Here is an 11,840-nt window from a genome sequence, read left to right as displayed (position 1 = left end):
GTGCTATCCTATGTATGGGACAACATAGCTTCAGGCTCGATATATTTTGATTGGTATCCTGAGCTTGCTCGAATTGACAAAAATACTTGTTATTTTCATATGATTATGAGATTTAATACAATGATGACATAAATATGGATTTTATGTACACGCAAATTTTGAAGTTTTAATGTTGTTGGATTAACATGATCGTGTGCACATTTGCATGTTATATATGATATAACCATGAAAACAAAAATGTATATTCCAAGCATGTATTCATATGCATAAGATATTTGTTATTCATGTACATTTGCATTGTGTGAGAATGAATGTACATTTGTGGGCATGTTGTATGATTGCATAGTTACATGTTCACTGTGGTTTTTGCATGAGATGCATCGGTGGTTCGAATGTGAACCGGTGTAGGTTATGTGGGCTATGAGCAAGTATTGCTCTAAGTTTTATTTTATGCATTGAAAAATTCATTTAAAACTATTGATTTCTGAACTAATTTCACTATTAAATGTTGTAACGGGCTGATGTTCCGTATTGTATTTTACACGTTGATTTTCAAAATGAATATTGTATAAAGAATTTATCTTTTGATAAAAAGATAAAAGAGACAAAACAATGTAATTAATGTCTCTTCTTGTATATCTCTTCCACAGTGTGAAAATTCTGGATGACAGTTTTAGAGAATCGTGAGGATACTAAAACTCTATGTGAGATTGTGCCTCTAAACCTTTATGGTACTTCACCTCTCAACCACAATTTTAAGGAGTTTTTGACACTTTGCCTAGAGGTAGTGTGTAGACATAGTTGTTGTTTTGGTATACTAAGAAAGTGATATCAGTGGATGTTGATTTTCCTGGTGTCCCGACATTAGATGTTGATTTCTAATATTAAGATAGATGATGCTGATTCCTGATATCGATCGAGAGCCAAGTGTGAGACCCAATAATAAAATAAAAATTATGTGTTAAGCTATAAATAGAGACCTAACTTGAACATAAAAAATTTGTTGTGCCATTTTGATTATCTATAGGTTTTAATAAAAAGTGAAACTAAGTTTGTGTGTATTTAATATGAACATACATAAAAGAAAACTCTGATAATAATTTAATAAGTTATTCATGCGCGTTCATTGATATCATGCATATTTACTGTTATGCATTAGTTCATACAATTTTACTTGTTTTATTCCTTGTTAGTTATCGTTAATGCATGATTTCTGATTCTAAATGCTTAAATGGTAAGTGAATTATAGAATTGTTATAGTTATGTTCCTCTAAAAATATTACCTGAATTTGATTTATGCTTTTCTTGCCTATTTGAATTGCCCATGAAGACTCTGCTCTTCTTACTGGAGTGACTTAGAAGGTATCAACAGATAGATTTGACTCAGACTCGATCCACATTAAACCTGATTCAGATATGGTTGGTGATAGAGAAGGATGTCTGATTAGAATTAGAGTCGATCTAAAGGGTCAAATTAGTATATGGAGCTTTCATGCCTGACCATGGTCCAACTTGATTTTCAATTAGTATCAACAAAATTTCAATGTAAAAAAGAAAAAATATATTATTTTATCATGTATGGGTGGGTTTTTCTTATAGTGGGTTCAATGGGACCCAGGTACAAACCTGATAATAGGGTTCAGATTTGGGGTGCAAATGGGTCGGAAGATCTTGTCAAATCAAAATATGAATCCCAAATGCAAACATATGATTCAAATCTAGATTTATATATGAATAAGATATGATGAAGTATGAATCCGAATCCAAAATCTATGTGGTAATACTTGATCTGAAAAACAAATAGCCATTTACATGTAAAAAAAATCAATCAGATGGGATTGTGATTTGAATCAATTCTAGATCCGACTTGAAATATTGATATGAATGTGACCCAAATTCAATAGTAATCCAATTGAACCGATCCAAATCCGATCTGAATGCACTTTCAGAATCTATTTAAAGGATTCAATCCAGAAATAACATGTCAGACTCAGATCATATATCTAGGGGTGTCAATGAGACCCGACCCTAACCAAACCCTATAGGGTCAGGGCATGGTGATAAATAATTAGATCCGATTAAGACCTGGGTCCGGACACAAAGGTCGATTAATACATAGACCAAATTTTATACCAGACCTGGACCTGATCCAAGTTTCAATTAAGACCCACAAATTTTCAATGTAAAAATGATAAAAAATATAGTTTTACAGGGTCTGGTTCATGTAGTTCTTATCAGGTCCAGGTATGGTTTTCGTATAGTGGACCCGATTAGACTCGGGTCTGGACCCAATACCATAAACAAAAACTGGGTCCAAGTCTGGTTCCACCTGGGTCTGAACCAAACCCTACCCGTTGACACCTCTACATATATCTGACCATATCTGAACTATTTTCAGCCCTATTTCTGATCCACTCGGGTTAAAATCAGGTTAACACCACTAAGTGGCTGTGAACATCCCAAGTTGGAGGAACTTCATGAGTTCAAAACCCACTGGTATGGCCCCTTGTTTTGAAGCCAAAGCTGGGTGTGATCTAGGGTTTTTACACGCGACTGAGTGCGATGGTTATCGCTGATTATAGGAAAAAGAAATGATGGTTATTAGCAATTTTTTAATCCTCAGTACAACAAAGGAGATTGGGAACCTCTGTTTGTCAAAGTTACGAGGGTAAAAGCATAATTTGCAAGGATTTTTCAACTAGTTTTTTTTGAAAAAATTACAAAAATATGCCTAACGTTTGTGATATTTACAATAACATGACTATTTTTCTACGAACGGGGCCCCACTTGAGTTTGAAAAATAATTCTCAAACACAGGACTCTAAAGCCTACCATGGTTACTTTTTGGGGAAATGACTGTATTACCCTCTAAGGTCCAATGCAATCAAGAGGGCGTGGTACTAACTGGAACCTAAAGTGAACTAAGAGGGGCATCAGGAAAATTCTTGCTTCAAGTTGTCAAAGAGTAACCGACTCTAGCAATGCAAACACAGCTAGTTCTGAAATGGCCAAACAGGTCCATGTCTAGTGTCTTTGTGTTCCCATGAATCAACTTGGGCAAGTCATCATGCTTTCATGTTGAATCTGAAATGAACTATCAAACAATATGATTCAGGAATCCCAAGAGTTAAGGGTTCCCAATTTCCACATTAACAACCAAACCTCCGCAATGCAGGCATTGAAAAAAAGGAAACGTAAGTAATACCAATCCAGGAGCCAGGGCCTCACAATGTCCAAAAAATCCTTTTATTCCAAACAACAGATTTACAAGAAAGCTGCATATAGAACAACATCCTGATTAATATTTACCCAATATTTTGCATTTAAATATCTTATTTTGAAACTTCTTAAGTTAATATTCGCTGTTGAACCGGCCAAACCTTCCTTGAAAACCATGATTTTCTTTGTGTTCAGCTGATTCCATCTGAATCGTATGTACAGAAGAAGGAGACCATCCTAGGCCCGTGGAGAAACCTCACTCTTATTGATCATGGAGTAGGCATCACTGTATATGGCCACCACGTTGGAGAAGACGGCAAGCACAATCATAAAGACTGACAAGAATTTGTCCCGCTTTGTTGCAACACCATGAGGATCCCTACGCGCCAGCAAGGAAGCAGAGAGAATGATTAGGACCAGAAATGATAAAATAAAGAAATCAAATTTTAATTATGAAAAATCAGAACACTGTCGTGAATCCCTTCAATGAAAATCAATATCTTGATCAAACAGCATTGTCAACTGAAATTCAAGCTAAATTGTTTAGTGGATTACAATAAGAAAACAGCCAGATCCCAATCTATCAAATATCACTAAGATCTCAAGGCATGTGACTTCAAAGGCAGAAGTTTAAAAAGTTCCAAGATTTTCATCATATCATGAGTTTCAAAACAAGACAGGTTAACAGGAATTTTTTAAATTTCCAGATAAATAGAAACAAGAAGAAAAATTTTCCAGTATTGTATAATTGTCTGTGCCGCCATCACAAGCATGGACGTGATGGGCAAGAGTGTCCTGGTAAGACCACGATAAATACTTCATTAATTTCTATTTATTTTTGCCTTTGAAACTTGCTTTTATTTGCTGTATTTCTTTTGAAATTGCTGACCGCAATGCAAGCCAACCCAACTGGAACCTAGGACAAGACCAAACCTAATTAATCCTGAGTCCAAGTCAGGCAGGGGACAATTATGAAGACCCATTTTGACTCAGACCTGACAAGAGAGATTATAGGTCACCTCGACCTGAACCAGAAAAAAAAAAACCCTTCGCAGAAACACCAGCCCTTACTGCAGTCGCTCATCTGAACAGGTCTGATCCCTTCACCAACAGATTAGCACCTCGCACATCCAGCTGATGCTTCACCCAGATTGGAACTTGCATTAAAGACATGATTCCATCAATGGCTAGGCATGAGTGGGGATGCAGAATCAGACAACAAGACATGCAACCCTAGGACACTAGATGATTCATTTTAGTAGAACATAACAAGTAGATGTGGAAAACTAATGGGAACTTTAAAAGCCATATATAATGAGCAACTTGTCAAAGACGCATTACTGAGTTCTTATCTAAGACCAGTCTTTTTATACTTTCGAGAAATAAGAGATAAACCAAATAGAGAACAAAATCAGTAATTATGTTTTCCAACTTCAAAGAAGGAAAGTACCGGAGTGCAATGGCTGCAGGGAAGATGAAACCAATACAAACAGCAGCAGTTGCTCCTGTGAACTGGAATGCGTCCCAGATGCTTGGTATGAAATTTGCTCCCAGAAAGATCATTCCAATAAGTGCCACAGTGATCAAAGCAAACCTACGGTTATCCAGTACCAGGGGTCTTGCAGATGGAAAGAGAAGTCCATCCAAGTTGAGCCGAAGGGCAAAGAAGATGATAGGGAAGACAAGCATCAGGTGAACAGCATAGCTAACACGGACAACGTCATTCAAGATTGAGCTGTAGCGGATCCCAAGGTTGGCATCAAAGTTAGCCAAGACATCATCGAGAGTGGCCTCCCCAAATAGAAGGAAACCAAAGAAGCTGGTTGCAATATAAACTGTGGAGCAAAGCGCCAGTGAGGTACGGACTATTGAATGCATTTGTGAAGGGTCCTCAAGCTCATTCTCTATGCTATGGACTGCACATCAACAATGGGAGACATTCATAATATGTTACATGACAAAATAAGACTAAGAATAGATGATAAAACAATGATCCGATTAAGAATCAGTGGTCTTAAAAGGTTAAAAAAGATTAGAATTTGCACTAAATTGGCATGAAAGATGCTAAATCATCCAAATTGAAGAATAATTGACAAGAAAACACTGCAAAAAAACGGACTCCAGATCGGCCATTTAGGCTTCTTGTAAACAACTGTTTTACATTACAAGCAAGCACACAATTTTTGGAACTTGCAAAAGCAAACATCAAAGAAGCCTTATCATTTGGAAACTGAAAGATTATTCTTCATTTTCATTTTTTTTTCTCAACAACCTAAAGGCAAGAGACAATTAGGGACAAACTTAACCTTAAAATTGTTCAAACAATGTAAAATGGATACTATGGCTTTCTCAAAAGTACTGTAATATGCACCAAAATAAATAAATGAAGTTTTATTTCACTAGAAAGGTAGCCGGCAAACACAAGTAATTCACTTGACTAAATGCCACAAATAGTTCAACTTTCTCACCATTGTAATGGCAGATGTAAGCAGTAACCAGAACAGGAACAACTGTGAAAAGCTTCCAGATGGATGACAAATTGGTAACATGAGGTATCCACCTAGGCATTGCTATGCTCCCGTTTAGCAATTTAACGATAGTAATGCCAGCTGTTATAACAACAAAGACCACAGCAAGCGCTACTGACAATGCAGAAGTAAATCTCAGAGAATCTGAAAATAAAGAAAAAAACCATTTATGTCAGAAATTCATCATAGTCCATACTATATTCATCTCTTTCTATCAAATAAAAAAATGTCTTAAGAAACAAACTTAAAAATAGCAATAATTAACACTGTATGAGATTACAACTTAAACACAACACTGAAGATAGCATTCAAAGAAACTGCGGAATTCAGACATGTTGGACAGGTTCATCAACTATAAACTACATTTCACAATGAAAGTTCAAGTTGCCACAGCCTATATCAGAATCCCTACTGTGTCAAGTACTGGATCAATTAGAGCTCGGGATCAAATCCAATTAGTCACTACCCTGGGCTGTGTTTATGATCCCAATCCTCAGCCTGCTTCACACAGATCTACTATGACCTGGAGGTTTTCAACCATAGTGATCGATACGTGTCTCATAATCGATGAGAGCTTATCTTGGGAATTTAAAATGATGTGGTTTTCTCAGAAAAATCTAGGGGGACTTTTAAATGATGATGATGGTGATGATAAAGTCAAAATCTCTGAATTTATTAAAAACTATCATGATAATAATATGACTTCATTTTTTAAGTTTTTCTTTAAATGTCAAGTTATCCTCCCATTTTTGTTGATTAACAAAGGCTTAAAAAACATAACAATTCAGCTTATTGCAAGACTTGGTAAAGATGGTTTTAACCAAACCCAAAGGTGAGTGTCACTACAGGATTCTATTTGTAGCTTTCATGCCACCACTGATCCCACAATAACTATTAATTTCGCTTAATGAAAGAAAGGAAGAGCAGATATATCTAATAGTTTCATGTGTTAATCTAACATATGAATAAATTTGCTCATAGGTTAAAAATTTTACATTCAGAGCATAGGCAAAGAAGGAGAGAACGTCCACATGTTTTCCAACTTGTGAAAGTCAAAATTTTACATCAGAGCTTTATTTCAGACAATTGGAAAATGGACACATACCCACACGTTTAAAGGATGCCAATGGTGCAAATATAGCTAGAGTTGTAACTAGCAAAACAAATGCACGCCCATTCCACCAGTGTTCCCCGAACCATCCTTCCAATACACCAGAGTGATGCACACCGCCTGAAGATGTTCCAGAAAGCACGTCCCCTGCAAAAGGAATTGCGAAGAACAGATGAAACTTATCCCAGTATGCGATGACTAGGAAAAGCAATTCTGAACAGTACTCATGAAACACTGCTTGATGCAATGTAAATAAATAAATTCTTACTGGAATAACATGGGATTATAGAAGTATAATATTCATCAGATGACATGCACAAAGGAGTTTGACTCATAAAAAAACCGAGCCAAGGGACCACCTAATAAATTATCAGGAGAAGAATTGTTGACATGACATATGACTATATAAAATAGCAAAAAACAAAACAATATACCTAAGATCTAAAAAATTGACCCGAAAATCAGATATTCCTTTTCACGGACTGGTAGAAGAAGCTTATTGGAAGGAAAATTGGTGATTGGATATGATATCTGCCTTCACAAATAGAAGTTTAAGTGTCTTTTGAGAAACAATGTAGAAAAACACACAAAAACTTCACCCAGGAAAATGTTTTGATTGGTCCAAAAGATATCTGAGATGAACATCGTACAGTCAGTAAAATTCGTGATACACTATCATCATATCAATTCTGTCAACATAAACAAAGACATATTCATGACCAAGTGTCGGAGAAAATTAATAGCTTGAGTGATGGATCATCACAGCTCCCCCATTAACATGGAATACTTGCCCATAACGAGTAAACACAAATAAACCTACAGAGAATAACAACAGAATTTGAAACCAAATTCCACGATTACTAACACATCTGACAAAAAAATTTATAGAGAAAGGTAAAAAAGAAATAGCCCAAACAAAGTGAAGAAGAATAGTAATGGATTATTACCTATAATGATCAGGTAGACAATCAACACACCCACATTGTTAATAATGACGCAAATCTGCAACAACATCCTCCCAGTTCTCCCAAAAGCTTCCCCCATAAGTCCCCCATACGAGACCGTATTCCCTACCCTGCTGAACCTCAACAGCATATCGATTGAGGCCTCTGTCAAAAATGCCATGAAGATGATCATCGCAATTCCAGGACCAAGCCCAAGAATCTTCATGGTGGCAGGTAAAGCCATGATCCCAGCACCGACAACTGTGGTAGAGAGATTGAACACAGCACCAGCATATGAAGCCCCATTGAATCCGTCCAATTCTCCCTCAAACTCGTCCTGTTTACGCGGAAGCAGAGGAGCTTTCTCATTCACCACTTGCTTGCTCTTCCTTGATTTGTTTTCTTTTGCAGGGGCCAAACTTCCGATTGTCATCCTACTTTGCTTGTGTTACCTAAGAAACTGAATAAAAAAATGAAACAAAGGAGGGAAAAAGATGAATACTCCGGAAAAAAAACAAGTTTTTTTTCTTTGTTTGGTTTCCAATCTACAGTTAATGTGAGATATACCCTATTTCACAGGCTCTTAGTCCCAACAAAATTTATCCGAAATCAGAGAAAAACGAAAATAAATAGAAGAGCACAGATAATAACTAAAATCCAGGAAGGGCAAAATGAACAAATTAAGAATTGAAAAGGAGGAAATTAACAATACAAAAGTTCCAAAAACTTCACAACTTTGGTAGTTTGAAGAAAAAACATCACATATAAAGAACTTCAGCTAAAGAAGAATTGGCAACCAAAATCACGATTTGGCAACCAAGAAGCAACGCGACATTGTGATTTGAAGAAATTTGATCGAATTTCTGCAATTGGAATGTCAAGAAACTACAATTAAACAAAGAAATTTCATAACCACACAAAAGATCAAAGTTAACGCCAATTCTAAATTCTAAAATCACGAACAAATTACGGGAAAAAAACGGAAAAGGGCCAACAAGCAGAAGCAGAAAACTGTACCTACAGATGCACCAAAAATCACAGTCACGGAAAGATCACCGCAACCAGAAAACTGTACCTACGGACGCTCGATTGCTCAAAGATTTCACCGCCTCCGTTCGTTCAAGCAACCAAAATCCCTCCAAATTAGACCAAACCAAACCTTGATGACGAACAACCCTAAAACCCCAAAGATGGACACTCGATCCAAGAAGATGGAAATCCAAATTCAGTAATCCGAAAGCCTTCAATCCACGAATTTATCCAACAAAGACCCGAATCCGAGCGATAACAAGAAACTAAAACCTATATATCCACATAAAATCTGAATCCCCAATACCCAAGATGGGAAGAAAATCACCGAATCGCCAAACCCTGAGATGGGCTGAGAATCAAAACTCAGAACCCAAAAAAACCGGAATTCACAAGAGAGAGGAAGAGTCCCAAATAATAAATATGAATTATGAGAGAGAGAGAGAGAGCTTGCGTACAAAGTAAGAAAAACGTGCGTACAACAGGCGATGAAATCTTTTTTGACGAAAGGAATTGACCAAACGAGAAACAGCCAGCCAATAAGGAACCGTCAAAACAGAAAAAAACTTATATAATTATCACGCCGTCTTCCGAAAATGATTAAAAAATTAGCAACGAACCAATGATCATCTAGAAAACAAGCCATTCGTATCATCGCTCCACGTCCACGATGAGAAGGGCTTTTCTGTAATTTTAAGTGTTGTGGCAGGAAAATGATCACAGAGCTTTTTGTTTCGTGTACGCGGCGACGTCACGTAACGGTTTTCCTCTTTCTAAATTCACAAATTTTCTTTTTTAACCTCATGCACTATATAGTATAGGGAACAGAGACAGAGGGCGTGATACTGATTCTTTGGTGGAGAGGGAGAGAAACATCAGACATGCCGACAAACGAATAAAACGGCAACTAAACGGCCGTTAATTTCTCATGAGAAATTTAAAGTCATCATAACTTTTAGCGGCAGAATCGTTTGCCAAAATAAAGCACGTATAAAAGTTAGAAAACTAAAAACATAAATATCATGATAAACTTACCAAAAATTGTGGAAAATAAAGATATAGTGATATTTTGAAGTATGACCATATTCTAGCCGTTTAAAATAGCTAACAGAATGCCACAATATTTTCACGATAGTTTTGAAAATATCGTGAGATATTTGTCACGCTGAACAAGGGAATTGGTGGGGCCGCAATATAAAAAATGGTGAAACCGACAAAATGGGGATGGTGGTAGTGGGATCCACAGTTAGCAGGAATTTCAGAAAAGGCGGTACCTGAAATGGAATATCAGGTAAAAGTCAGGAAATTACCCTAGCATTATTGGTGTTGTAAAAATAATAAATATTCATTTACAAAGAGACAAAGTTCATAAATGCAGGGGGGAAGAGCAGAAGCTTGTTTGATGGATCTGGTATCCGACCCGGTCCGAATAACGCAAGAAATGGTTGTGAACTGGGCCAAACATCTTTCTCCTTTCTATACTGGACACCTGGACCGACGCAAACTTGCTTCAAGTAAATAGAAGAACAAGAAATAAAGAGAATGGGTTTTGCATTTGGTTAAGATCCAAATCCAAAATCTTAGGATCGTTATCCAACTCCAAGAGAAAATCGAACTTAAACGAATTTTCATTAAATTAGAACTTGAGAGAGGGAAAAGAGGGCAAATTAGGGAACCTATGATTTGCGCTCTAATTGGCGGACTAGCCCCATTTGTTAGTGTTCTACTAGCATCATTAAAAAATCCATTGAGTCTGCCTCTATGGTCCAATGAGATGGCTGATGGTAAGACTACACGGCGGTGTTTGAATGCATTTTTTATCCCGAAAAAGAGGGATAATTTGAGATTTTGCAATACGAAGTGCATTTACAGCATCCGACTTAAATTCCCAAGGATGAAGAATGGGGTATGAACCAAGGTCACCAAAAGGTTAGAAACGCTACAAGAAGATGGGAAAATGCTTTTTTCGAGAAACCGTTTCGGAAACGGAATACACTGTGTTTTCGAAACGTTTGGAAAATGGCAAAAAATTTACAGGAAACACATTTCCCACCCCAAGGAAAATATGTTTCCCACTCTATAGAAAAAACATTTCCCATACTACGGGAAATATGTTTCCCACGTGTTTTTCACATGTTGTCCATGCATTCTCTACTTGTTTCCCAAGCATTTCTCTTTCGTGGGGTACGTGTTTCTCATGTTGGATTTCATTAATTTGTTATGTTATCAGCGCCTTTCTTTTTTCTTAAATGTTTCCCGTTTCACATGGGGTTTCTAATTTTCATTTTCAAAGACGTTTCCTGTTTCCATTTTCCTTATTGGCAACCCGTTTTGTTTTTTTAAACAGAGAAAGCTGGGGTTAAGCAGGTCCCTACCAGTTATACAACCATACCATTGGGATTCGAACTTACAAGGCTCAACACAAGGGTACGTCAACGTGCACTAACTGCTCCTGTCAGACAAGCTGAGTCCCCCGTTGGTCCTCAACCTTGGTATGGACGAGTGATCCGATTTGACACTTGTCATATGTTGGGCATAGTGACAAATGTTAAAAAGGGCAAAATCTTGTTCTTCAAAAACTTGCGAGAATTTGATTTTTTTTTTTTTTTATAAAATCTTGCGTTTTTTTGGAAAATTCTTGGCAATAAAAAATAAATAAATAAATATTAATAAAAATTATTTAAAATAAAAACACAGTTTTTTCATGTTAAATAGCCGTTTAAAACGTAAATATTGTATTTAAATCATGGTATTTATGTTTTTTCATAAATCTCATGATATTTTGAAAATCTGGGGAGAAATTGCCTTTTTTAACTTTCAGGCAATTTCTCGCGATATTAGCACTAGATTTTTCATAAATCTCCCAATATTTGTCACTATGGTTATGGGACCTCCAGCCACTTTGAGAAATCTCATGATTTTTCATAAATCTCATCTTTATCATCATGCTTAGCTTGTAAGGGTGTCAACGGGTCGGGTTTACCCAGACCCGACCCATACCAAACCCTA

General features: G+C 36.6%; 1 protein-coding gene across 5 annotated transcripts; it reads right to left on the bottom strand.

Moving 5' to 3' along the window:
* Window positions 1–3,230: 3,230 nt before the first annotated feature.
* On the bottom strand, window positions 3,231–9,227 carry LOC149848061 (amino acid transporter AVT6A-like). Of its 5 annotated transcripts, none has more exons than XM_090010310.1 (6): window positions 8,820–9,227; window positions 7,806–8,262; window positions 6,853–7,005; window positions 5,688–5,891; window positions 4,652–5,135; window positions 3,231–3,598 (listed from the first exon to the last, which is right to left on the bottom strand). In XM_090010310.1, exons 2-6 carry the CDS (start codon window positions 8,233–8,235, stop codon window positions 3,457–3,459), a joined length of 1,413 nt encoding a protein of 470 aa, XP_089866436.1. In that variant the 5' UTR covers window positions 8,236–8,262; window positions 8,820–9,227; the 3' UTR covers window positions 3,231–3,456. The 5 variants fall into 5 exon arrangements, with proteins under 5 accessions (XP_089866436.1, XP_089866465.1, XP_089866444.1 ...); XM_090010339.1 differs by having other exon boundaries at window positions 4,670–5,135; XM_090010318.1 differs by having other exon boundaries at window positions 7,806–8,254.
* Window positions 9,228–11,840: the final 2,613 nt, after the last annotated feature.

The sequence above is a fragment of the Nuphar pumila genome, chromosome 1 (assembly GCF_984573655.1).
Source record: "Nuphar pumila chromosome 1, dmNupPumi1.hap1.1, whole genome shotgun sequence".
Classification (NCBI taxonomy): domain Eukaryota; kingdom Viridiplantae; phylum Streptophyta; class Magnoliopsida; order Nymphaeales; family Nymphaeaceae; genus Nuphar; species Nuphar pumila.
The sequence above is the reverse complement of the archived record's forward strand: the minus strand, read 5'-3'. Positions and strand labels throughout refer to the sequence as shown.

Coding starts and splice junctions, on each gene's coding strand:
- LOC149848061 (XM_090010310.1), bottom strand. CDS start 8,235: ATGACAATCGGAAGTTTGGCCCCTGCAAAAGAAAACAAATCAAGGAAG. Junction 7,006..7,805: donor TGTCTACCTGATCATTATAG/GTAATAATCCAT, acceptor TTCCTTTTGCAG/GGGACGTGCTTTCTGGAACA. Junction 3,599..4,651: donor CGGTACTTTCCTTCTTTGAA/GTTGGAAAACAT, acceptor GCTGGCGCGTAG/GGATCCTCATGGTGTTGCAA.